General features: G+C 32.8%; 3 protein-coding genes across 12 annotated transcripts; all 3 read left to right on the forward strand.

Annotated features, from left to right (window-relative positions):
- The first annotated feature begins 1,642 nt into the window (after positions 1-1,642).
- Positions 1,643-8,454, forward strand: LOC113869009 (phosphoenolpyruvate carboxykinase (ATP)-like). Its single transcript, XM_027505089.1, has 13 exons — positions 1,643-1,837; positions 1,945-2,195; positions 3,299-3,477; positions 4,152-4,305; positions 4,453-4,537; positions 5,669-5,769; positions 6,019-6,317; positions 6,558-6,731; positions 6,818-6,883; positions 7,320-7,498; positions 7,596-7,765; positions 7,860-8,028; positions 8,116-8,454. The coding sequence occupies exons 2-13, from the start codon at positions 1,951-1,953 to the stop codon at positions 8,257-8,259; spliced, it is 1,965 nt and encodes a 654-aa protein (XP_027360890.1). The 5' UTR covers positions 1,643-1,837; positions 1,945-1,950; the 3' UTR covers positions 8,260-8,454.
- Positions 8,455-11,064: 2,610 nt separating this feature from the next.
- On the forward strand, positions 11,065-16,280 carry LOC113868937 (protein SPT2-like). 5 transcript variants are annotated; one of them, XM_027504949.1, is made up of 10 exons: positions 11,065-11,198; positions 11,650-11,757; positions 11,872-12,107; positions 12,205-12,322; positions 13,218-13,292; positions 13,380-13,503; positions 13,609-14,057; positions 14,167-14,303; positions 14,610-14,696; positions 15,829-16,280. In XM_027504949.1, exons 2-10 carry the CDS (start codon positions 11,737-11,739, stop codon positions 15,941-15,943), a joined length of 1,362 nt encoding a protein of 453 aa, XP_027360750.1. In that variant the 5' UTR covers positions 11,065-11,198; positions 11,650-11,736; the 3' UTR covers positions 15,944-16,280. The 5 variants fall into 5 exon arrangements, with proteins under 5 accessions (XP_027360750.1, XP_027360755.1, XP_027360751.1 ...); XM_027504950.1 differs by having other exon boundaries at positions 11,071-11,198; positions 11,708-11,757; positions 15,829-16,144; XM_027504953.1 differs by having other exon boundaries at positions 11,073-11,198; positions 13,621-14,057; positions 15,829-16,144.
- Positions 16,281-17,850: 1,570 nt separating this feature from the next.
- Positions 17,851-27,271, forward strand: LOC113868934 (probable starch synthase 4, chloroplastic/amyloplastic). Of its 6 annotated transcripts, none has more exons than XM_027504943.1 (20): positions 17,851-18,109; positions 18,349-18,384; positions 18,480-18,513; positions 19,002-19,050; positions 19,125-19,253; positions 19,818-20,022; positions 20,520-20,654; positions 20,865-20,969; positions 21,148-21,246; positions 21,795-21,924; positions 22,623-22,673; positions 22,857-22,967; positions 23,738-23,847; positions 24,095-24,263; positions 25,345-25,431; positions 25,791-25,862; positions 26,174-26,287; positions 26,580-26,641; positions 26,740-26,836; positions 26,913-27,271. In XM_027504943.1, the coding sequence occupies exons 1-20, from the start codon at positions 18,015-18,017 to the stop codon at positions 27,030-27,032; spliced, it is 2,010 nt and encodes a 669-aa protein (XP_027360744.1). In that variant the 5' UTR covers positions 17,851-18,014; the 3' UTR covers positions 27,033-27,271. The 6 variants fall into 6 exon arrangements, with proteins under 6 accessions (XP_027360744.1, XP_027360741.1, XP_027360742.1 ...); XM_027504940.1 differs by having other exon boundaries at positions 17,852-18,109; positions 18,981-19,050; positions 26,722-26,836; positions 26,913-27,252; XM_027504941.1 differs by having other exon boundaries at positions 17,852-18,109; positions 18,981-19,050; positions 25,342-25,431; positions 26,913-27,169.
- The last annotated feature ends 648 nt before the right edge of the window (positions 27,272-27,919 follow it).

Consider the following 27,919-nt stretch of genomic DNA (forward strand, 5'->3'; position numbering starts at 1 on the left):
TTCATACCCATGCGGGTATGAGGCCGGATACGGGTATTTTTTTAAAACGCGGGTATGGAGATGGGTACTGTAGTACCCTACCTATAGCCTACCCATTGCCATCCATAGATGAAAGAAAAAAGTCTACTTTAATGATATTTATACCTTAAAAAATCAGTCTACAATTATTGACAAGAAGATACTTTCAGTATCCACATAAAACTAATAAAAAATAAACAAAAAAAGTATTACCTAAAAATATAAATTTGAAAAATTTTTAAATAAATTTTATTCTTTTATATATATATATATATATATATAATTAATGACGTGATAAATATAAATTATTTGTAAGTACTTTATAAGTTTTAAGTTAATTTTTATCTTAAATTGTGAAACTGCATATATTTATCTTCATTTTATTAATAGAAAAAAATTTATTTTTGTGTATATTCTTTATATTTCATTTAATTTGTTACATAATTTTTAAAATATTTTATTAAAAAAATTGTCCTCGTATAACAAATTCATGTGATAATGGGGATTTTGACCAGTAAATAACGAAATGCGGATGTTATTGCATGATACAGCCTATGACATGAATAAAATTTACATGTTTATAGCCTACATACATGCACATCGGCACGTTAACGTTCGGTCATGATAGCAACGACGACTGGCAAACGAAGCGCCACATCAGATGTAGCTGTCCATAAACAATCCGAGGTTTAAGTCATCCCTACCAACTTTTAATCCACCCTCTGCCGCCACGTAACCATGGATACTTATTCTCTTTTTCTTACATATTGCATTAATGCTTTTTTAAAATATTATTTAAAAAGCATTTGTTGTTTTTCAAACATTAATTTATTTATAATTTATTAACCTGTAAAAATATTATACAGAATAAAAAATTATAGATCAAGATATTAGCTGAAATAATTTTTTATTATATTAAATGAAGGTTTATTACTTAATTTAAATAATCACTGCCACCATTAAATGAAAAAACTGGGTATCCCTTAACAAGTGTTTTCAGAATACTCGTTACTAAAATTGAAAAGAAGGGAAGGAAACACCAAATGACCAAATCATTTCAAGAAGGTAGATCAATAATTTCTAATAAACTGAAAATGAAAAAGGGATAAAGTTGATTTTCAAATTAGAGAATAATGAATTCACGATTTTTATTCTATATTTTAAGTAATTTGAAGAGTTTAGGAAATCGCTGAAACCTTAATAGTTTGTGTTATTAAAAAAAAAAACTGTGACAGTTTTAAACACAATATATAAATGGGTGTGCGCATATAGATCACTAGTTGATCCTTTAAAAAACCTATTAATATTTATCTTACCAAAAAAGAAAAGTGATAGTTGAATTTAAGAGAGTTTGAAATGGTTTAAAAATGCTTTGGGTGGAGAATGAGTGTTTGCTACGGTGGATAGGAGGTGCAGGGGATAGCTATCCATTGGTCGAGGACCTTATACCTGACTCCGATTCCCGAATTATTAGATTTTGGAATTTTTCTCTTTTCGGGGCTTGACCGCTGAGGGATAGGATTTAACCATGGTTATCCTCTACCACGGTTATCTATTTTAACACGGGTTAAGGAGGGGTTGCACTGAACCCTATATAAGGACATCCCAGCCATGTAAATTTCCCATCACCAACTCCTCTTTCCATAACCCTTAAACGCAACACATACGTTTCACTTCCCATGTTCATTTCTCCAAACCGTTCCTTTGTTTTTCAATACTTGTTCTAATTTTTTGCTATTTCTATTCTAGCTTCTTCATTTCCGCAGCAACAAGCTGCAAATCTCTCTGGTTAGTTAGTTTGTTCCCTGATTGACACGTGGTAATGGTTATTTATTATTTATATCAACGCCGTTACTTTGATCCTGTTTATATGTCGATGTTCTGCTATGTATTATTTGTGTTACTCATAAATTGGATTTTTGGCAGAGAAAGATGGCATCCAACGGCAATGGCAACGTTGCAAACGGGAACGGACTGGCCATGATTCAGACGCATAAGAAGCATAACGGGATTTGTCACGATGACAGCGTTCCAACGGTGAAGGCTCAAACCATTGACGAGCTTCACTCTCTGCAGAAGAAGAAGTCAGCACCCACCACACCCGTTACGGGGAATCAGGGTCCGTTTGCCACGCTTTCTGAAGAAGAACGCAAGCAGCAGCAACTTCAGTCCATCAGGTTTATACATTTTTACCACATTTATACTAATGTTCTGAGAATTGTATATGGTTTCCATAACCAAAAAAAAAATTAAAAATGAAAAGCAGAAATAAGACTTGGACAAGCCCAAAATGTAGAAGAAACGGTAAGGGGTGATGTAGATTCTGGAAAAATCGGTACTTATTTTTTATATTAATTTTTTAAACCATAATAATAATATTGCACGCTATAAAAAGTTAAATATAATAAATTTTTACTTCAAAAGATTTAATGTTTTAATATACTGATATTAGTTAATGTTATAATTTTTAATGATTAATAATTTGCAAATATTTACATATTTATTTTCATACATATCTTTACAGGAGACGCGTATTTCCTATTATGTAACTAATATATAATTAATCATACTTAAATTAATGCGGAAAAGCACTTAGTCAATACAGGGCGAGCGGAAAATCCGTTCAGGCAATCAGAAAAAAAATGTGAGTAAAAGATAAATGGTCATGGGGGCCCCATATATTTATTAGATCCGCGTGTGTTGTAAAAGCCTTGACTAAGATAGAAAGATGGATCTGACGGTAGAAAGAGCTTGATGATGATGTATTTGACAAGCTTTTGTAAGGGTGGGACCCGATCAGAGTTTTAGTTGGGCGTCTCAGACGCTTGCAATTTGCACATCATGCAAGCACTCTAGAATATACTTACCCCGATTTGGCTTTGGCCTAGTATGATTTTCGTTTACTGTTTTGGATTTTGTTCCCTGTCTAATTTGGTACAAGGAAAATGCTTTTTTAAACAAAAGTGGGGACAGTAATTGATGTAACTTTGATTTTAAAATATTACATATATTATATAATAAAAATGTGAACTAAAAATAATTGTAATGTTTAGTACTATTATAAGAAAATTAAATTGGTGGTTAAGAAGAATGTTTAATAAATGTTTTTTCATCTTGAGAGAGATAAATATAGAAAATTAGTATATATATAAAATTAAATATAAAAAAGAATCATATATATATATATATATATATATATATATGATAAAAGATAAAAAACTAACATTATTAATATTATTAGAGGTAAAAACATAACACTCACGTTCGCATCTTGAAACAGTGCATCCTTGGCGTCACTTACTAGAGAAACTGGACCGAAGGTGGTTAGGGGAGACCCAGCTAGGAAATCAGAAACCCAGAAGGTTGCTCACGTGCCGCACCATCATGTCACTCCCACCATTGCTGTCAGCGACAGTGCTTTGAAATTTACCCATGTCCTCTATAATCTCTCCCCTGCTGGTACTCGCTTTTCTAAACCTTCATGTGTTACTCTCTATGATCTTGTTATTTATTTATTTTTTTGATATTACGGTCTCATAGTCTCCTTCATATGTTACATCGGACTTGGTCGTATTCTTTTTTCTAATTACAATTTGAATTGATGGCACGGGTCGGCATAGCATCATTTTGTACATCTGGTGTACGAAATTAGTTCATAACGTCAACCTCTGATGATTATTTAATCGTGTGTTGCTTTTGATAATATAGTTATTCAGAGAGTTAATTTTTTAGTAATAAAAAAATAAAATTTGACTTTATTAAAAATAATTAATTAATTATTTCTATGATATGAATTAATTTAACATAGTGAAGGCATATGTATCGGATAAAAATGTGTGGTCGATTTGCATTCAAGGACTAATGAATTATTCCCACTAATGTCATGAACTTTTATTTCAACTAGATCCTTTAATTCAATTTAATTTAGTTAAGAAGTTCAACAATTTTGTGGCCGACACAATTTTCAAAGATTTCCTAATGAAGCACTAAGCCCCACTCCTCATGTGACTAACGTGACAAAAGCCTATGAATATGTTGTTTGATTTAAAAAATTATATCACTTACAAATCTGGATAATTAATGTGAAATTATACATTATAGTTAATTTGCTATGGGGTTTGGATTTGGTGCAGAACTTTACGAACAGGCGATCAAGTATGAGAAGGGATCGTTCATCACTTCCACCGGGGCATTGGCAACACTTTCAGGGGCCAAGACGGGTCGCTCTCCCAGAGATAAGCGCGTTGTCAAAGATGATGTTACGGAGAACGAGCTTTGGTGGGGAAAGTGAGTAACAACTAGCGAGTGTTTCACCATTTTAATTATTTGTGATAATATTTGCGGCTTATATATCCCTATCAAGTTATATTTTTTATTTTCTTTGGCTTTATTTCAACTTGATGACACAGTATTGCCAAATGTTGTACTTTGCAGGGGTTCCCCTAACATCGAGATGGACGAGCAGACTTTCATGGTGAACAGAGAAAGAGCCGTTGATTACTTGAACTCTTTGGACAAGGTTATTTCTCTTTTCTTTCATTACTCTAAAAAGAGTGCTAACAAATGTCTTAACAACACTCTTAAAGAATCAGCAGCAAAAAATTATGATTTTTGATTAAAAAAATTATTTATTTATTTATTATTGTCTTCAAAACGCAGTAAGTAAACTACTTAAAAAATGATGATATTTTTTAATTAATATTTATAGCAAGTGGTCCATGATAATAAAAGAGGGCTGCGTATCTCATCTTTTGGCTTTTAAGATGGTGACGTGGGGATGGTGCTTATGTTGTCGTTTTGTCCAAATGGGCGGGCGAGACAGAAGTATAATTGATCCCTAAAGTGATACGACAGTGTCGTCGTGTGTCATATGGTTGGAATTGGATGATTGGATCGTGGTTTCTGCTGATTTAGCGGTGCTTTGTATTTAATATGGATATGGATTTTCTTCATTTTGTTAAGAAATGGAATATATGCATCCGTTCCCATGCGGTAAGAAAAAACACATTACTAAGCCGCAGGATTCATGAAGGAATAAGGATTTATGCTTTTCCGTTCACAGTATAGAGCACCAAAGCCTGTGGTGTGCCGTGGCTTGTCCTTTTTAAGATATTGAAGAATTGATTACCTCCATTAGAAAAGCATCTACTTGTTCATTCATATCTGTAATCCTATCCACCCCCACGAAACACTGCTATCTTGTACAATAAGCTGACAACAGGATTGGGCGGAAATGGTTAGGTCAAATACATCCATATATAGGTTGAGATATTTAGATAAAACGATCAATCTGAACCTATCCGACTCAATTGTACTGCTTTGTGTTGGGTGATTAGGTTATTGTTTTAAATAAATTTTAGCGGAACTTATTATTTCTGAAAACAGAATGGTTTCATGGTAAAATAATTCTGAAATAATAACATTGACTTAGTTTGAGCTAATGACCGGACCTAGTATGTAAAATATGAATAGAATTAGGTACCCTAGTTTATTTCAACTCGAAACTTAATCAGGTATCTGATTTTGATTTCTTAAGCTGATCAAATCCAAACAACAAATATACCATAATATCATACCTGATCTTATCTAGATGGCAATTCCAAATAGTAGTGTTCTAAATAATAATAATATTGTTGTTTGTGATTTGCAGGTCTTCGTCAATGACCAATTCTTGAATTGGGACCCAGAGAACCAAATCAAAGTCAGGATTGTCTCAGCCAGAGCTTACCATTCCTTGTTCATGCACAACATGTAAGTGAAAACTAATGCATAATTTACCATTGCCAACACTAGTTGCAATCAATTGTTTCTCTCTTCTTCCTTCAAGACAAAAAGGTATAAGCCCCGCCAGATAAGTGCCCTATCGTTGAAAGCCTTAATTTATATATATATGTGTATTGTACATAACATACATCCCTACTGAATGGAGGAAAAGGTTTCCCCGAAATAGTGAATGTTAGTTTAGTTTAGTGTACAAGTGGATAACTGGGTGGGTGACAGGTGTATCCGACCCACTCCTGAAGAGCTGGAGAATTTTGGTACTCCGGACTTCACTATATACAATGCTGGACAGTTCCCGTGTAATCGTTATACTCACTACATGACATCCTCCACTAGCATAGATCTTAATCTTGCTAGGAGGGAAATGGTCATCCTCGGCACACAATACGCCGGGGAAATGAAGAAGGGTCTTTTCAGTGTCATGCATTATCTCATGCCTAAGCGTCAAATCCTCTCCCTTCACTCTGGATGCAATATGGGCAAAGATGGGGATGTTGCACTCTTCTTTGGACTCTCAGGTATAGTATCAGCGGATCAAACGCTGCATCGGAATAATCTCGCTCCAAACAGCTGTCCTACGATATGTTCCTTCCCTTCTTACTCAGCCATGCTCAATAATAATACTCTCCAATGCCTGTTGTCACCTATATCTGCTTACTGATACGTGCTTGTATATTGATATGGCTTATGTCTTTTTTTTCCTACAGTCCTAATGGATTCTTTTTGGCTTTGTTTTTTTTTGTAATTATTTGTCTTAGGTACTGGAAAGACCACTCTTTCGACTGATCACAATAGATATTTAATTGGAGATGATGAACACTGCTGGAGTGAGACTGGTGTCTCCAACATTGAAGGTGGTTGTTATGCCAAATGCATTGATCTCTCAAGGGAGAAAGAGCCTGATATTTGGAATGCAATCAGGTTTGGTACAGGTATTGATCTGAGACAATTTCAACTTGGTTACATACCCTAATATGAAATGCATTTTGACTTATTATTTTTTTCACATGGTTGCCAGTGTTGGAAAACGTGGTGTTTGATGAGCATACTCGCGAAGTTGATTACTCTGACAAATCAGTTACGGGTAATATGTTGTCTTGTTTAGTGATTGACTTCGATTTTGAGTGTAAAATGACATTGACAGATTCAATTAAATTATTTGCTCTGAAATAGGAGTCGGATTAAGCTGTGACTTGGTCTTGCCAATAAACAGTTTGACTTCGTACGCGGTTGTGAGATGTTCATGATAAGTAACAACTAATATATTATTGTGCGAGGTCACTTGAAAATATAAATCCCCTTAATCAAGGGATAAGGATGGAATTGAATAAAAAAACAGGCATTTGACAGATAAACAATTGAATTTGAATATTATTTTTGTCTTTAATAAAAAAAAAGTGGTCTTAAATTGACGGGGATTTGTTTTTGGGATGCTTCATGTAGATATAGCTTGTAATCATCCATTACAAGAGAATCCCTGCTGATAAATATATCATTTATTTGTGATAATTTTATTGCAGAGAATACTCGTGCTGCTTATCCTATAGAGTACATTCCTAATGCAAAGTTACCTTGTGTTGGCCCTCACCCAAAGAATGTCATACTTTTGGCATGTGACGCATTTGGTGTACTTCCACCCGTGAGTAAGTTAAACCTGGCCCAGACCATGTATCACTTCATCAGCGGATACACTGCTCTGGTAATTTTTCACATTAACAAACTAGCTTCATTCCTACCTTTATATTTACCAAAGTTTCTTTATCTGTGATTCTCACCTGTTTATTTATTACCTAAAGGTGGCCGGCACAGAGGAAGGTATAAAGGAGCCACAGGCAACATTTTCAGCTTGTTTTGGTGCAGCATTTATTATGCTACACCCTACTAAGTATGCAGCAATGCTTGCCGAAAAGATGCAAAATCATGGTGCTACTGGATGGCTTGTTAACACTGGTTGGTCTGGTGGCAGGTATGGTTGTAATTACATAGTTTGACCCTGAACGATATTGTATGCCCTACAAAATCTAGAACTGACCCAAGTTCTGGCATGTGTCAAACTGCAGCTATGGTTATGGGAGCCGTATTAAACTACAATATACAAGAAAAATTATTGATGCGATTCACTCAGGAAGCCTCCTGAATGCTGAGTACAATAAGACAGAGATTTTTGGGCTTGAGATTCCCACAGAAGTGGAGGGAGTCCCTTCAGAAATTCTAGACCCTGTGAATACGGTTAGTGATTATAAAGCCTCTCTACCCTTTTTTCTATCCTACGACATGGGGTTCTATTTTAACATTTGAGGTTTTGATGGATTGCAGTGGTCAGACAAAGAGGCCTACAATGAGACACTGTTGAAGTTGGCTGGATTGTTCAAGAAGAATTTTGAAACCTTCACCAACTACCAGATTGGCAAGGACGACAACCTCACAGAAGATATTCTGGCAGCTGGTCCAATATTCTAAGACAATGTTATGTTGTGTGGTTGGGATTCTTAGGATGGTACATCAAATCTCGCGCCGTAGAATAATTTTATACCTTGTTGGGTTCAAGTTGATATTTGTAGTTTCTGTAAGAATGGAACTTGTATTCAAGTAGTTAAATTTTTCTTAATGTCTCATTCAGTTTTTAACATATTTATGAAGAGTTGCAATGCAAACCACAGAAATGCTCTCATCTACACTACCTCACCATCCATTGTCTGCCATTATATTGCTTTCTTATCGTCGCCACTGGAATTATAGTGCCTTCCGGGCCTTGTCAATTTCTTTCGATTCTGATGTGATTGCCATCTATGGTTGAAATGTGGGTTCTCACCAGGGAAAGGGTGACGGGAGGGGGGATGAACATTGGCTTTTCATTCAAGTTTGAATAACAATAGAAGTATTTCATTCTATTACAACTTATATATACTTTCTTATCTTAGCTAACAAAATATTAGGAACATATTATTACTGTTGGATTTTGAATTGATTTTTTAGTATATATATATATATATATATCAAAGCTTGTTTACGGGTATTGGTGATATTATGATATTTTAACACCTAAATTATTTATAGGTTTTAAGAGTTCTAGATAGAAATGTAGTGACATTGATTATTGTTACCTTGATTAACCACAAGGGATAGTTATTTGAGTTTATTTGAAATGAAATAATAAAAGTATTATAATATTATAAGAGATACAGTTTAGTTCAATTTCTTTCGATTTTTATAGACAGGAATTGTAATTTGGTCCGACCTCAGTGAAGAACAGGCCTTTTCAATCAATGGTTTGTTTTTTTTTTTTTTTATTATTAATTTAATGGCTTGGAACTGTTTGAATTGAATTTGAATACCTTTATTATCTTGTTTAATTTTGTGTAACATGACTGATTTATTGTTCATGAATAAGAGAACCACTATTTAACGTTACGGAGAAAGCCATGTACAATAATGCATAAATCCAAAAGTTAAATTGATTTAAGCATGAGATATTTGATTTGAAAATTGGAAAGCTGAGTTTTTTTAGCATAAAAATTATCTATCTAAGGACTGAAAGGTTTTAAGCACTATTTCACTACCTCAATATTAGTTAGACAAATCAATTTAGGATTAAATAAAATTGTAAAAGTAATGAAAACGAAATAAAGCAAAAATTGCAATGAGAAATACGCCAGGGGATTCAGTTTCACTAACCATTTTTATTCATTGACTTTTTTATTTAAATAATACTTTTTTGTACATACATAATAAATTATTATCCTAAAATAGTTGATATCATTCTGAAATTTAACACGTGTCGTAACTGAACGTGTATTAAACAATATAGAAAGATAATATATTTTTATTATTATTTTAATACGCCGATACTGCGGTGTTCTCGGCGCTTTTTAATACTTTTATCGTCTTTATCTCTTTCGATATCTTGTAATTTAGAAAATCAAAATAGAAATAGTTGCAGCTGGTCTATTGCTCACCAATTCCAACTGCAAATGCACAACGACGTAGCTGGGATCCTGGGTTGGAAATTGAGGTTCCTTTTGAGCATAGGTCGATATGTGTAAAAACAACTTATTTTTGGTAATAACTGTTTTACTTGGATGATTTTTAAAATCAACATGATATTGCATGATCTAATATTAGTGTATGAATTTTTGGGATGAACCCAGCTATCAGAGACTATCGTGCTAGCTGCAACCATTTGTATTCTGGTTTTTAAATTACAGGCTATTACAAAAGATGGGACTATATGTTCACAACTTACCATAAATTCATTTGAAATTGTTAATCTACCGTGTTTAATTAAGCATATAAACTTAAACAGTCATGCACAAAAATTAATTGCAAATCAGCTTTTTCTGGAAAAATAAAAAATTATTTTCACCCAAACTACTATTCCAAAATCATTTTTATAAAGCAAAAATTCTCATAATAGAAAGTCAAATCAATAAATGAAGAAATGATAAAAAATTAGGGTTTTAGACATTCAATTTTGAGGATCTGAAATCCAAAGCAAAGCCCAATTAAAATTACGAAAGGGTATGAACCTAATTTAACTTGAGACATCGATAAACATGTTTTCAACATCCCGAATTATTTATAAGTTAAGTTGGCTTACAATCTCTTTTTATGATTTTTACTTCACACCTATAAAATCTTTGATTGAAAAATAGTTATATTTAATTAATTTTATTCAACTTAAAATAAGTAAAACCTTAAAAGTTGAATATTGAATCAATTACTTGACTAGTTTGATACCTCTACTCTAGATATAGATATTTGTAATTTTAAAATATAAGTTAATTTATTTATTTTTACAAATTAATTCACTTGTTAAAAGAACTTAACTACTTACAGTAATCACATTTAGCCTGAGCACACAAAAGCTGTTTTTTATATATACAATGAGTGGAAATTTTGTAAAATTTATCAAATTAGGGTAAATTATTGCTTTTTTTTTTTTTACAGAAACAAATTTGGGACTATTTACACTAGTCAAGCAATTGTTAGTTGCCACATATTTATAAAAATCTAAAACTACCAATGATTTTCTTATATAAAAGCCAAAAATAGAAATAAAATTTAATCTTTTGTTAATTTATCTAGATTACAATAATTTAGTAATTCTTTAAAGGAAATTATCCTGTAAATGTAAAAAACAAACTTATTTATTTGCATAAATTCAGTGGACAAGTCATTTAGCTATTATTGTATGGACGGCCCAAGGTGCATGGGCCCAAATAGTCACATAGCCTTTATACCTTTGGTGTGGGTCGGGTGGAAGGTGGGGGGGAGAAGGGGGCAGGGGAATGGAAATTTCTGGAACGACAAAGATAAAAGGATCTTCCCCTTCCCTCCCTCAATTCCTCCCCCTTTTCAATTTGCCCTAATCACCAATCCCACCGCTGCGAAACATCAAGGTATGCTCTCACTCTCATTCTCTTTCTCAATTCTCATCTTTTCAATTCCCTCTCCCACATCCATGACCCCAATTTTTGGTTCCACTATTGCAATTCACGTTTATTCTACTCCTGGCTCCCCCCCCCCCGGCACAATATTGCTAGTCCATTAATGTAAATTGTTTAGTTTTTGTTCTCTTTTCTTTCTGCACGAGCTTTCAAATCCGTTCCAGTGTGTGACAATTCGGGGGATAATGACGCTTAGTTTTGCTTTTCAGTTTTAGCAATTTTTTCTCCCTGTAACCCTAATTTTAGTATTTCTGAAGCAATACTGTACTTTTTGTTACTGGGGTTTTGGGTTCTTTCGTTTTCCTCGTATCTATCTATTTTAACACTGTCAGTTACAGTGGTTCAATAATTCAGCTTCGAATCTTACCTCAATTTGCTTTGCTCTTTATATTGGTATCAACAGAACAGGCCTTTTTTCATCAATCAAACTTCTGAGTTAGTCTCCCGGTATTTTGTAACAGTTGGTTCTCTCTTTATACATGAAACCGCAATGCGGGGCTATGATAGAGATGTAAGCCTTAAACTTTAAGGATTGAGAATCCCATTGTTGTTATTGTTCCTCTTCATTTTTTTCTCCCCCCACATGATTTTCCGTGTATATTAACTGTTTTTATCTTGTGTGCAGGAACCGCAGGATTATGATGATTATGAAGATGATGGAGTGGAGGGAGGGGAAGAGTATGAAGAGGATGGGGAGGAAGAATACGAAGTGGAAGAACCTCCTAAGCCCACAAAGGAAGAACTGGAGTACCTTGAATTGAGGCAGAAGCTCAAAGATTCGATTAGAAAGCAGATGAAAAAGGAGAATAGTAATTCCATTGCAGATTCTAGCGCTATAAATAAGAAACTTCCTTATGATAAGTAAATGTTGCAACCATCTTTTAGGGTTGGTAAAATTTTGAAATTTCTTAACAGGAATAATTTAAAATATTGCCTTCAATCTTCATTGTTGCTGCAGTTATGGGTCTTTTTTTGGTCCTTCTCGACCAGTTATTGCTCAGAGAGTTATCCAAGAGAGCAAGTCATTGCTAGAAAACCAGCATGTGACATCTAGGCTTTCGAACTCATCCCACATTGTATGTATTCAGTACCTTTGTTTTTAAGCATTCCTTTAAAATACTTTTTATAAAGTTCTGTATAATATCAGCTAACTACATAAGCTGTTATAAGTACTGTATGCCGAGTAATTTTTTTTTAAAATGTGATTTCATCTGGTGTAAATTGACTCACCGTTTTGGGTCCTCATGGCAACTACGTGGCTACATGTTTCCCATTTAGTAATGCATCAACAAATTAAATTAAAATAATACACAAAATGGGAAAAAAGTTATGTTAAAAACTTGATCTGTTTAAACATGCTATGATTCCTTTCGTGCCTTTGCCTACTGTTAGATGGATAGGGGGATGCCTAAATGCGTTCTCATTGTGTTATATGCAATTTTATATATAAATAAAATTTTATTTATTTTTATTCTTTTTTATATGCTTAGGTTTTTTACTTTGATGATGAATTCCTTAAGATTGACTTCCTACTGTGAAACTCGCTTAAAAAGTTATTAAAAGTGGCTAATGAAGTATGAAATTGATTGGAGATTTGACATGCTCTGCTCCTGTCCTGTGCATGAAAAACTGAGTTGTTAAATATCTCCCAACTTTCTTGCTAATTTGTCTTGTTTGGACAAGAGCAAAGAAAATATGGATAATGATGCATCTTCTTTATGTTTGGTTGAAGAGAAAAGTTCCCTTTTTGAAACATTCAAAATTTTCTCTCCCATTTCTTTCCCACTAAATCAAACATAGGGGGTATGTTTTGAGCATTCCTCAGACTGAAGTGGTCAGCTGTGTTTGCTTAATGCCTTTTGAGCCTTATTTTTCCCAATACTGGGAGTATGCTGTAGCTAGGTGTTCCTTTGTGTCTTTTTTGCCTGTAGTATTTTGTGATGTAGCTTTCTCATATAATCCTTTCTGCAGAACAAAAACACAAACAAAGTATCTAATGGTGTATTGAAATCTTCTGCTCATAATCACCGACCAAAAGTCAGTGAGGTATTGTAGCTATTGTATGAAACTTCTCTTGTAACTTTTAGCCACCACCTTTTAAAATGATTGCGATGGATTGTCTTGTTGAAGCAGAAGCAGGTTAAAGCTCAGAAACTCAAGGTTACTAGAGATTACTCATTTCTTTTGTCTGATGATGCGGAGCTTCCTGCACCTACAAAAGAGCCCCTATGTCGAAATACACCCGCATGGAATTCTGGTAAGTTGCTTCTTGGTTATTTGTTTATATGATATTTGATTGTGGGGGTTAGAACATATTATTGTAATTGGGGAAACTTATACAGGGTTTTTGCTGATGTTGAAGAGGGACGACCAGCTCATGTTTTAGGAAGGAGCAAACAACCTTTGGTCAATAATGGCAAGCTGGTTCGTGGCAGTGGTGAGGATAGGAGACTTGTTGCTGGGGCTGGTCATTTGGCTCCTAAATCTGGGTCCAATTATAAGTTAAGTTCTACCAGTAAGTCCAGCAAGGAATCAGCAGATTCTAGAAGACAGCTTAGTAGCAATAGTGGGAATGGACTAGGCCGGCCAGTGGTGTTGAAAGGCTTGCCTTCAAAGATGCCTGTTAGTGCCATTGGGAATAAATCATTAACACCTGGTATGAGAAACCCTGTAAATGGTGTGCAGAAACCACTTTCTTCAAAGTTGCATTCATCTATTCCAAAGCAGTGTGTGGAACAAAGAAAAGGCATACGAGAACAGAATAAACCTAAAATGATACCAAAACAACCATTGGCATCAATGAAAGTTCAGGTGTAATGCTATATACATATGCTCAAACATGCATAATGTTAAAGATCTTTGGGTCCTTTAAACTTGTTCTATAGCTCCTTATTAAGATATATGTTCACTTGCTTGACAGATAAATAAGCCACTTAAACAAATTCCAAAGCAGTCTGATGTGCAAGATCACCGTCCCAAGAATAAAGTTGGGAAACGACGCCATGATGAGGATGAGGATGAAATGGATGTCAGATCAATGATCAGATCAATGTTTAAGTAAGTTTTCTGTTTACATGTAGATTTTGAAACCTTGAATTAATTTTGTTTTCCATCTTCATTTAAATGCCAACACTGAATTATATGCATTTCTTTGTTTTGAATATATAAACATGTTTTTCGTAATAATTTGTTAGCATGTGTCTGATAGTAATTAGTGACATGATATTTTTGGGTTGGTGGTGCTTGAAGTCTCTACTGATTATTAAATAATTTATGAATGACTCATTTATAGTCACTGAACGTCATCTACTCATTACCTGTGATTTAAAGTGGTCAATAATCATTTTATTGGATTTTGTGCAGTTACAACCCTAACAAATTTGTCGATGATGATGATGATGATGATATGGAGGCTGGCTTTGATGAAATAATGAAGGAAGAAAGGAGGAGGTTGGTTTCTCTAAGCTTAAAATTTAAGTCTGATGTTTCCCATGTTATTGAATATACTTTTGCTTGTTTATTAGTTGAACACAATACCTTTGATTTATTAAGAGTGAAGCACAGGACAAAATTTACTCCTTGATAGTCTATTTTTCTGAGCTTGTTTCTTTACCTCAAATCTCACCTTTGTTTTTTTTTTTTTTTTTTTGACAAAACTTGGGTGCAGATTTTTAAGTACTTATGGTGTTATAGTAGTATAAAAATTAATGTTTTCCCTTGGTAACCTGCACAATGAAGATTGAAATTTAAGGTTGTCGCAAGTTAGTGAGGTGAAACTCCACTGTTGAGTGGAAAGCAGCACTAAGAAATCACCTAAATTTTGTTCTTTTCTTTCTCTCTCTCTCAAAACTTTGTGATAATCAAACAACCGATAAAATGGTTGTGCTGTATCTTAGCTACTTGTACACCTTTTCATGGTTCTGCTTTTGCTGTTTTTCAGTGTGCATAAAACTCGCCAATTTTTTTTCTGCGAATATATATATATATATATTGTCATGTTGTGCATGACATTTACTTTTTCTGTTCTTTGCTTTATCTTTCGATAAAGAATTTGCTAGTCTTCCTAAGTATCTTCCCTACAGTCTTTTTAGTAAAAAATGTTAAACGAGAAAATGGATGTTGTTAACATAATGAAAATACAAAGAATATTCGATACTTTTTCTATTAGTAACTGGGAGGATTATTAGGATTTATGATAAGGGTTTTGTTAATGATTGTTCTTAGGATATTGGTTAAGAAATATTCAATATATCTTATTAAATGTTTTTAATTACATAAAAAAGCAAGTATTAAAATTAAATGTTTTTTTATGTTTTTAGTATAATAAATATTTTTAAGTTAAATACTTTTTACTTTTGTTTATTTAATTAGTGTTCTGTAGACAGCTCCTTTGATTCTTATAATCATTATTGCATTAACCTGCTGCATCAGTCTTTTTTTTTCTTGATTTTACTTATTGGCTTATAAATGTTGATGTGGTTTTTTTATTTTCGTTTCTTCATATTAAGTATGCTTTTGGGGTAAAAACATTGAAAAAAATGTTATCTTTTGGGGTGCTGATGACTGTGTAATGTGCATGCAGTGCTAAAATTGCTAAACAAGAGGATGAGGAGCAACTTAGGATGATAGAAGAGGAGGAAGAAAGAGAAAGGAGACGACGAATGGCCAAGTTAAAGAAGCGTAAGCTTGGCCAGTAGTCAATCATATACAATGCTTGATTTTAATTTCATGTCATTGTTTGGTTCATATCGAAATTAAATTCCCATCTTCATGATGTTTCAGTTTGGGATTTGCATTTAGTCAATTCATCGTGATGATAGAATCAAAATTTGGAAATGATATTTTAGCTATTGAACTAAGTACATTTTTTATAATCATAAATCTAAAATGATTACATTTAAGAAAGTCTTTTGGAATTTGTTAACCCCCGTTGGGGGGGGGGGCGGGGACACAAATTCCGGAAACTACCACATAACATCATACTATCATTAGCACGGTAATGAATTATTCTTTTTAATAAAAAGTAACACTAGTAAAATTATCGATTGATGCATGTTCTGAAATACTTTAACTGAAGAAATATTTTTATAAAAAATCATGAAATCATCAAAAAGATTTTTTTTGTTAAAATTAATTTAATACATATTAAAAATATATACTCATTGGCACGGTAATGAAATTTGGTTATACTTGGCTGGTGAACAGGCGATCGCAATTATTGGGATATTACCAATCATAACAAAATAATTGTGTTATTATAGTATTTTTTTTATTATATTTATGTTTAAAAATATGTACGGTTTAACTGATTTAATTCAGTTAATGGGAAATATTTTACAAACATTTAAGCGGGAGGTTTAAAGGTTTTTTTTTTTTTTTTTTTCTGCATCATAGGTGTGTATTTTTGAGTGCGTATATTTGAAAAAGGTAGGTATTTATAAACATTATAAAACACTGCTTTTTTTTTTTTTTTTTTGGGTCAATTAACACACTGCTTATAATAGCACTCGACTAGGGGAGTAAGTTGGGACAACTCTTTTTATGATTTAAAATTGAGACGAAATGGATAATGGCCCATTTGTTTCTATTCCGATGTTGGGTCTTTTGACTTATCTAACATCTCTCGGTGGGTCTAGTTCCTCGGGCCAGTGTGTATTGTTTGCCGTTTCATCCTTTGTTCTTGTTTGTCTGCTCTCGGCTCTCGTTTCATAAGGTATTCTTTTTGGTATTACTATTTACCTTTTGATTTGGTTTATATTCACGCAAGAATTGGACCCAAAAACAAAAAATATCCACATAAGAAGATGGTTCATGAAGTTTAGAAAATATATATTAAAAAATCTACATCGAGCTTCAATTTTGTTTTTAAATTTTTTTAAACTGATGACGATTATAAGAAGATACAATCTAGTACCCAAGGTAACAACTAGTCTCTCACCTTTTTGGTGAATGATAAAACCAATATTTTTCATAAGAACAGTAAATGCGTATTAAGAAACGGAACCTACAAGCCAAAATCCGTATTCTAACGTTGTTTTTTTTTTTTTTAAATTATTATTATTATTGAGACAGTCTCCAGTTTGGCCGTAGCCAAAGTCAATATAGGCAGGTTTTTGTGCTCCATGGGTAAAGACTTTAAATTGATTTAAATATTTTTAACATAGCTCACTGAACCTTTTACACGTACCAAATGTAAATGTATTAATATGTTTATCTTAACTGTAAAAATATATACATAACTCATCCTTCAAAAATATTTTATTCTCTGTGGAAAAATTTTCTAAACCTAAGTAAATAAATATGACATATCACATTTTTACAGAAGAGATAAAATGAAGAAAAAGAAATATGTAATAAAATAAATTTTGTGATAGAAAAAAAAATGTATAATTTGTGTGAGAATATAAATTCTCATAACAATTTACAGAGAAGGGTAAGTGTGCTGTTCCTTTTTGGTTCAGACGTTGATTTGATTCATAAGAGGTATGGACTTAAATATTTGTCTATGATGTTTAGCAACATTTTAAGGGATTACGACAGTCATTAATAGTTGTCTGTGTGCGTTTGAGATTTCCTAGCTTGACAAACGTCACAGGCAGCACATGATTGGACACGTGTTGCCTAGTTGGCAAGTTGTCTTTGTCTTTATGGTCGTAGTTTCAAAATGAAACAATGATTTGGATGAGAGCATTATCATGGACACGAGTGTGGCAAAATATGTGTCACTTGCAGCTCCAAAACATAGCTACCTGAAGCTGAAACCAGGATATGGGAACACTGTCTTTGTTCCATTCAGCGATTCCTCGCCTTACACTCCCTTCCATGCCAAAACCCCTTGCACTTTCTCCTCTTTCTTGTTTAAGGTATGACTTTGAATTCCTCTTCTCCACCCTCTCTATCTCCACAAACATTTTAACCACTATTTTTTGTATTTTACATTCATATTCTTAGTGGCGTGTCCTTAAAATTCAAATTCGATGCCTCAGAGACTTTAAAGTTGTCATTTTTGCTTTGATCCTTCGAAATTTATATAATTCATCTCACGAATGATTCGTGGCTTAACCTCTTCTTCCTGTTTAATTCTTACTTATTGTATTTTCAGGAGTAATGGAGATGTTAATGGCTTACATGAACAAAGGTAAGCTTTTTCTTGAATTAATATTTTTTCCTGTGTATATTAGCTGGTTCATACACGAGGCTAGTTGGCAACTAACTTAGGAATTTGTATCTTAGGTTAGAGGGTGATAAAAATGTGGACATGTCCCAGGTATGTTGCTTTTGTTTTAACGGTTTTTTTAATCTCACGTTTTTGGGAGGATTCTATCGATTCAAAAGTAGTAAGTTTTAAATGAACAAAACATTTATTATATTTGAGATACAGAAGTGTAATAAATGTTTTCTTTTTCAATAAAATCTTTCTATTATTACTTGTTTAAACTCTCTTAAGGGTTGAGGTTAATATATTTTTTTTGTCTAACTTGTGCTTAACTTATATATAGTATATTGTTATTGAAAATTGTAACATTAAATAAAATCAATATATTAAATTATGTAATTTTTAATAAAAAAATTACTCTAGAGATTTTTATTATGTGCAATTTGCAAAAGTTAGAAAACTCCATAATTTTTTTTTCTAAATATGATTTGTTTATCATTTCCCTTTTAATCTCCTTTTTCATTGTATCACAATTATTTTATTGCCTTCTTATTGATTTCCCCCGTTTTTAAATTTAGTCAATATCTGATGATGACCAGAAAGTGAAAGACGATAATATTTGGCAGTTGTTCAAAGAAGCTCAGCAGAGTTAGTTCTCTCAGCTCAGTCATACTTGTGCTGTTCAGAAGAGTGCTAAATAACTTGTGTATTTTCTCATGTAGACATACTATACTTAAACAAACAACGCCTTGTGGCTGTTGAGGAACTTAACAAAACAAAAAAAGAAAAACAGTCACTACTCAATAAGATAAAGAAGTTGGAGGCAGAAAAGCAGGCTGGTGCTGGTAAAGGTAAAAGGTGATAGTATAATAGCATGTGCTTTTATATTATATCTCATATAACATATTTGGTCAATTGTAGATTAAATTAAAGCATGTCAATTTTTATTAGAAGCCTCTAGGTTATATTCTGTCATAGTATTGAAACATGGTTCCATACACGTTAGGTTACATTTGGTTTCTTCCCTTTAAAAAATTATGAAATACATTTCTTTCTGCGTGCTTAAATAATTACTGGTCTCATTATTTTTTTTAAACTTCAATTCCTTAAATTGGATATGTTATTCTACTATTTATTTCTGCTCCTACTCTCCTAATAGCATCTATTTTTATTTAAATTTTTTTGCAACTATTATCAAGCAGTAAACATAATTACGGCTGATATATCGAATTATCTAGAATGACTTGTAGATTTCTGGGCTAACATAATTGAATTATATGCTAATTTTCATATCTCTAGTAACAAAAATCTATTGTTAATGTGATTTTAGCAACAATATTTTGTCTTAGAAGTTTATACTTTATCACTAGATGATCAATTGAACTTTATGTTTCTGCTTGTATTTTGTAAACCAGATGGCCTATCAACTTGTTCAGAATTGCTGCTTCGGATAGACTCAATGGTCCTTAGCAGTCTGATTAGCCCTGGAGAGGCATCTGAATTACGAAGTTTGGTAATAAACCACAAAGTGAACGTGGCTGATGTTTTCAGTGTGATCTCAGACAAAAGAGATCCTGAACTTCTTGGAGAACTTCGTCACTTTTCAGAAGGAAGCAAAGAGTAAATCCTGTCTGCATTTGATCATGTTATTCTTTCATATTTAAGGTTCTCAACAAATGACCCAGCATTTTTTGTGTTATGTGCCTGCTCAAACCTCTGGAAACATCTTTCAAAATTCGCAACCATTTTCTTTTACTGCATGATAGTGTCATACATACAGCATGTGGCATACTCAAATTAGTGATTACTGAACAGCAGCTGAGCATGCACAAAGGCATAAATATCTGAATCTACTAAATTTGTATTTGTATATGCTTACCTCATTAATAGTGAAACGTAATGTTTAATATGATACTGAATCAGTCTAGCTTTCTGCTGGAACTATGCTACGATAATTTATAGATTCTGGGTTGTCTTCACATAGGCTATTTAGCTGTTCATAATTGGTACAATAAGTTTTACTATGTTCATTGTTTCTTTATTTTTTTCTCCCAGTTTTCCTTTCTTGGATGGATTTTAAAAATCTGATTGTCCTTTGTTGTATCAACTTCATTCAGGAATGGTTTTCATATTGTTCACATTTGCACAGAAATGACACCATTGGTTCCTAAAGGATCAGTAGCATCATATGTGACTGGCATATCTCGTGCACTTCAAAGAAAGGGCCACTTGGTGGAGGTTATATTGCCAAAGTAATTATGAAATTTATGCCCTTTTTATTTTTCCTGCTTCTTCTGTTATTCTTTCAACTAATTATCAACCAAAATCAACATGAGACTTCTTAATTTATTTGGTGCTCTTTATCTAAGCATTTAGATGTCTATTATTATATTTCTATGTTAGTCTTATTGTTTCTTGATATTTATAATTATTTAATTTGGATGTATCTTATTTCCATGTAGGTATGCAAGTTTGAACCTAGATGAAGTGCAAGGGTTGCGTGAAGTTAATGCAGAGGCTTACTCATATTTTAATGGTCAATTACGTGGAAACAAAATTTGGACTGGGTTAGTTTGGGTATTTGTCATTTTAATTACCATAAGTGAGTGTATTAAATGGATGCCAAATAATATGTACTGGTAGTGACGTAAGAATTAGTTAAATATACTAGAGATAATGTTTCTTGCTCTTGTTTAAAATTTACTGATTTTCATTTCTTCTATACTTACTATTAGTGTGTGACAGTGTTGTTTATGGCATTGGAGTCACTTTGATCGAGCCGTTGTACTATTCATCATTTTTCAGCCGTGAGATGTTATATGGATACCCAGATGATTTTGAAAGGTGAGTGAAATTATATCTCTGTAATGATTGGTTTATCTAGTTTCCATCTGCTATTGGTAAAAGAAAAACTTAGAAATTTGAGTCTATATAAGAAGCTAGTCAGATAATTTTGAAATGTTATTTTATGAAGGGGAAGTTGATAAACTCAAGAATTAAACTTAGAGACTGGAAGGCAGGATAATTTCTTTGCATGTTAGTTTTTCAGCTGACAATATATAGTTAGAGTGCTGCTGCAATTGCAACAAAATTGGATTAATTAATTCATAAGTTGCAAAGATCAAAAGAATAGAAGTTAAAAGGAAGAAAAATATTTTATAATTTTTGCATATCAACAAACTATTTTTGAAACTCATTATGACCGGCATTTTTTTGCACTAACTATATCGTCAAAGAGAGAAATAAAAGAGATACTCTGATCACAACTACCTCATCTGCACCTTAATTTCCAGTTATAAGTGAGAGGAAAGTAGACTGATCAATTAAGGTTCTCCCTTTATTTTGGTGTACATAATTGTCAATAATTTTGATATGATTTATTCTGACATCAGGTTCTCCTATTTTTGTCGTGCCTCACTGGATTATATAGTAAAATGTGCAAAGCAGCCTGATGTATTGCATCTGCATAACTGGGAGACTGCCATTGTTGGGCCACTTTTCTGGGATTTATTTGTTAAACAGGTGTCTGTTCTTAATTTTAATAACTTAAATTTGTAAATCTTTTCTATTGGTCTGAAGTCTTTGTTAATGGGAGGGAGAAAAGAATTGGAGAGTATTGGCAATCATAGAAGGTGATACATTTGAAACATGAAAAGAGAAAAGTTCATCACAGAACTATTCTCCTCAAGCTAATAACAAAACACAGTTACACAAAAGGCATTATACTGTTTAATTCATGGAGAATAACACAGCTGACAAGGAAAGGGAAATTGAATTCCAATGGCCTCAAAATACACACTATCCAACTGTTGAAAGTTCAAGACCCTGATATTAGTTTCTCAAAAGAAATAGATGTAATTGTTTAGTTTTTATTGACTCCATCTTACCTTTTCTTGGCATTATGTTAGAGGATCCTTTTCTTCTGCCATCAGGGATGGAGAGCATATCTCTACTTTCTCCTTCCTGTAGCTGATTGGATACTGCACTCACTGTCTAGTGGCATAGTCATCTTTATTATTTATTGCACTTAAATTGCTTTGTCATTTAAAAAAAACAATTTTGGCAGTTTTCTGCTTGTTATGCAAAGGGATGATTTAGATTAGGAAATTTATATTGCTTTGTTACCTAGTTATTTTTTATCATCACTTATTCTTTTGTTTCTAGTTATTTACCAGGAAAAAAAATCATTTGGAATATACTTAATCATTTGTTTTGTTTAGGGACTTGGAGGAACCAGAATATTACTGACATGCCATGGCTTCAATTCACAGGCTAGTCACAAATGTTGCCGTGTCAGATATGCATTTTGTATTGAATTTTCTCATCCGTGCTATTTCTGCCAGCCAAAATTTGCATTAATTTGCAGGAAAATTACATGTAGTTTGTTATGGAGCTGTATTTTACATTTGTTCATGTCAATTTTGTAATCATTGGATGTGCCGTGTATGTTATAGGGTATTGAGCAACCAGATAAATTGGCCTTATGTGGGCTGGATCCCTTAAGACTTCATCGCCCTGATCGTTTACAAGACAACACTAACACACAACTTGTCAATATTTTAAAGGTGTCCACTGTACTCGTACTGTTTATTTTTCTCCTACTCTTCATCTCTGTAACAATTGCAAGGTGATATTGAAAAAATCGATGGGACTTTCTATTCTAGGTTTAGTATTTTTTCCCCTCTTATTGTTGGAGATGATGCTTTGCAACCGTTGAGCCTTGGGCTAGTCTTTCACCTTAATATTAATTAGTGAATTTGGATAATGATTACAGTTTGCATCTCAGAGGAAAGCTTATTTATATGTCTCTAGTGAGCAGTGATCAATTGCTTTAGTAAAATCTCAATGTCAGCAACATATGCAGTCATGGATTTGATTCTTCCTAATTTTGGGAGTTGGCAGTGGGATGTTGATTTAACATTTCTATTGAATTTACTTTGTTGGCAATTGTAACACTCCTTAATCCTTATCAAATTGTACATTGATCATTTGTGACACCATGTTAATAAGGCAAGAGAATGACCATCATGCATTCAAGAAGGAAAACAAGAGAACAATTTTTCCCTAGGTTCCTGCTGGAAGAATGAGACCATTGCAATCTTATTGAGCAATATGCATGTCTTCTGATGTTTATAAACTCTTTTGCTTAATCATTGAGCATTTAAGATGAAGGTTTCAAGTAATTATTGTCTGATCCATATTATCGGAAATAACAAATGCTTGTTCTTGCAGGCTAATCAATGATAAAAATTGGTTTATTTTCGAGATTAGTACCCCCACTGGAGGTGTATTTTCTTATGACTGTCTAACATTGATACTTCCATCAAATTTGCAGGCTGGAGTAGTCTATTCGAATAGAGTTGTAATAATGTCATCAATCTATCCGAAGCACAGACTTGTTCATAATTTGAGTCTTGAATTGGAACCTACTTTAAATGTTCATAGGTAAGTATGCTGTTGTAACATATTTCCAATGTTGTTTACTGTTTGATGAGTGGTAATGTTGTCTTTTCTTGTAAATCAATGTTAACTTCAAATTGTTAATATAGCAGATAGGTTCTGGTTGATAAATACATTATTATTTTTTAAAAAGTGCCCCTTGTACAGTTCTATGGCATGGTTTCATACAAAAGCCTTCTCCTTCTGACTTTCATTATTAGTATTCAAAATTGAAAATTTCATTTGGTTGAAGGGACAAGTTGATCATTGCTCCTTATGGAATAGACAAATCAACATGGGATCCTTCAACGGACTATTTTCTTCCAGAAAATTTCAATGCCGAAAATATAAAGGGAAAATCTGTTTGCAAAGTAGCATTGCTGCAGCAGCTGGGATTATCTGAACATTCTTCTGTTATTCTTGTAAGTGGATCACCCTTTTCTCGTTACTTATTTGTGTACCATGATAAATATATATGAGAAGAAGCTTAATGGTCGATTAGTTTCCATCCCTTCATTAGAAAATTCTCCTATAAGAAACAGTGATATATATATGTAGTTAGAAATTGAACATTTTCGTGATGATTATATTATATGCTTTACACCTTAGTTTTCTGCGTGTAATTCCTCACACTTTCTCTTCTGCAAGGGGTTAATATAATTTCTTTAGCATTCCGTCCTTTGGATCTTACCTTAAAGTCTACATTGCTGAATAGATGTAGTTATATAAGTTTCATGTTCACCTTGCAAAATCTGAAATTCTGCCCCTAGGACAGATTTGTGGGAATAAGAAACCACTGGAGGGGATTAATTGGGATGCTTCCAGTTTCCCCCAATAAACAAAATCCCATTATGAATGCAACAAACAAAGATAATGTAGCATAGACTATCTGAATGTGATAAAACTGTAACATAGATTAAAGGATCTCCAGGGCAAGCATGATGGATAAGAGAACTGCAAAGAAGATTTGTTTATTTTGATAAAAGAACTGTCGAGTAATTTTGGCTTTGATGCCTTTTTCATTCCATTCTCCCAAATAAATAATACAAAGTCATTTACAACAATTAACTAAAAAATATTCTATTTCTTAACTGTCTACTCTAAATTAGGAATATAATTCTACACCATAAATAAGTTGATGTCTAGATACAACATATAATAGGAAATAATAATTACAGAATATTCCAACGTTAAGAAGAACTCCTTCAGGACAGAATTAAATCACAAGGAATTTGAAGATACAGGATCCTTCATAATAAAGAAAAAGGCCAACAAGGAAAAAGTGAATGAAACTAGTCCCTATGTCCCACTTTCTATGCTTATGCTTGGAAAATTCTCCATCACTCTTATTGAAAATTTTCATTTATTTATTTATTATGAATTTTCTTTTAGTGAAATTAATGGTTAAAGTTGATTTTTTTCAGAGCAGTCTCTTACCTGTTATGACTGGCATAAAGTGTCATGTATCTTGGCGTTTCTGCTCATTGTTGAAAATTTTGGCAGGTTGGATGCATTTTTTCAGAAGGAGATGACCTTGATCATAAAAGGTTGAAGGATGTTATCTTGAATGCTAAGCAGCATGATGTCCAGGTTACCATCTCTATAGAACTTTTACTTTCTTAAAAATTTTATAACTAGAAGTGTAGTTTCATTGCTTGGAAGACTTCCTCATTAATATGTAGTTGGAACTTGGAATTATCAGCCTGATTATTCTTTCTTGTAAATTTCATCTTGTATTTTTTTTCCTATGTAATTATTCTGTATATATATATCCCAAGGCTTTGTGTGTTTTTTCACTCAAGCAATTTCAGTCAAGTATTCTCTCAAATATTCTTTCCTTCCTCAGAATGGATGAATCCTTGAATGAATGAATGAATCTTGCTATGGCAAATTCTTCTTCCATGGTGTTTCTGGTTTGAAACCAGTTTAGAATAATTATTTTTTTGCAGTTTATATTTATGGGGACCAGTGAAAGATCAGTCTTGAATCAGACATTTCAATCACTTCAGAAGGAACTCAAGGTTGCTCCCGAACTTTTTTTTTTTTCCCATTTTTTTTTTGTAATCCTTGCAACTGGTTGCTTATATTTGATTATATGTATGTGCGCGCCATTGTGACAAAGCATTGAGCATTAGCCATTTTGGCTCCATTTTTTAGCAAACTGGCTGGGCATATCTGCATATCTCATTATCCACCAGATTGACCATCTCAATTTAAATAAGTTGATCATAAAGCTGCATCATTATGACATTCTGTTCTAGAAAGCTTTGTTAATAACCTTTTTTTTCCTTATCTTCTGCTAACGATCAGCCATTCCATTCAAAATGTGCAGATTGATAATCTTTTATTTGTGCCTGAATATGATGAAGCTCTGCTGCATTTAGTCTTTGCTGGGTCTGACATTATCTTGTGCCAATCTTTTCTTGATCCTACTGATGAAACCCCGGTATGTCCATTCCATCTCATCCCATCCCCTAAAGTGGTGATTTTCCTTCACTAATTTGCACATAAAGTAAAACACGTACAAATTGAATTTGATTGACCTGCTACTAGAAAGTTGCTTGTTTCTATTAATTAAAGTTTCTATTTTCTTGTCTTCATGATACACAAAATTCATTGTGGAATTGGTGATGTACATGAATAACACACTCTAAGCAAGTTTTGTTTTGAGTGGAGATTTTCATGTGTTCTATGATATATCAACTAAATCATACGATTTATATTAATTGAATGTGTAGCTCATAGCTTTAAGGTATGGAGCAGCTCCAATAGCAGTTGCCCTTGATGCTAGCACAAACAGGTAGTCCATAAAAATATTTGTGATATGTGATTTTTTTCCCTATACTTGTATTATAACACTGAAATCCTTATCTCTGCAAGGGTGTTACCTTTTGACAGGAATTTCTTAAACCATGACCACGAGGCCACCATGTATTCACGGTTAATCAACTCTACCTTCGGAAACATGTCCATAAACCTTGCCATTGATGAAATTGTATGTACTTTATTCTTGAAATAATAACTCATCAATTCTGTTCACACATTAATTATGGACTTTAATTTGCCTGTAGAGGACTAACCCAGCAATGTGGAAACAAAGAATGATGCAAGCAATGGCGCATGACTTATCATGGGATGGTGAATGCTACGATGTTCATGTTGCAGCTTACTCAGCAATTAAGAATTTGTGAAGTGTCTGATATACATATATGGATATAGGTAATAAACAGTTATTGTTTAGTTTTTTGAGATAGAGCTGAATAGTTATTAATTATTTGTAAGTCAAACTTTTGTTGTAAAATCTGTACCAGAATGATATCAACGAAAATCGGTCACAATGAGAACGATGAAGGATCGAAAGCGTAATATTAACCTTTCCCCTATCAAGGGGCAGAATAATGAAATTACGGTACTTAAATATTCCGATAGCAGTTGATTAGACCACGCAAATTATTCAGTGTTCGCTTCAAAATGAAATACATTTTATGAAAAATACTACAATTTGTATTCTGCAAAATTTTCCACATATTGTACTACTACAATTTGTGAGAACCTAAACTAATAAAGGCATTTTAAAAAAGATTAAAATAAAAATTTCTTATATTTATAGAAATTAAAAACACGCTTAGGTTTAATATTTAAATTGCACAATAAATATTCACAACATAAATGAGTAAATAAAAAGTTTTTGTGAAACTATATTAATATTTGAAACGTGGGTAAATATATCATTATATATGATTGAAATATTTATAAAAAATATTTAATTCACAAAATAATAATTTGTATCGGATGAAAATTAAAGCTATAAATTTATTTATTTATTTATTTAAGTCATCAATTTAACTAATCAATATTATAAATATTTTAAAATATACTATAAATTTATGGTAATATGATTATTTTATATTAATGTTAATAAAGTATTTATTTATTTTTATAAAAAACCCAAAGTAGTAGTATATAAATTTCAATTGTAATTGTTTACTTACACATGAAATAAATACTTAACATGAAATCAAATAAATTTACAAGCCACACACAACTTTTTTGTTCATACAATGATAAGAATAAATAT

The sequence above is a fragment of the Abrus precatorius genome, unplaced genomic scaffold (genome assembly GCF_003935025.1).
Source record: "Abrus precatorius isolate BTA unplaced genomic scaffold, Abrus_2018 Scaffold6, whole genome shotgun sequence".
Lineage (NCBI taxonomy): Eukaryota > Viridiplantae > Streptophyta > Magnoliopsida > Fabales > Fabaceae > Abrus > Abrus precatorius.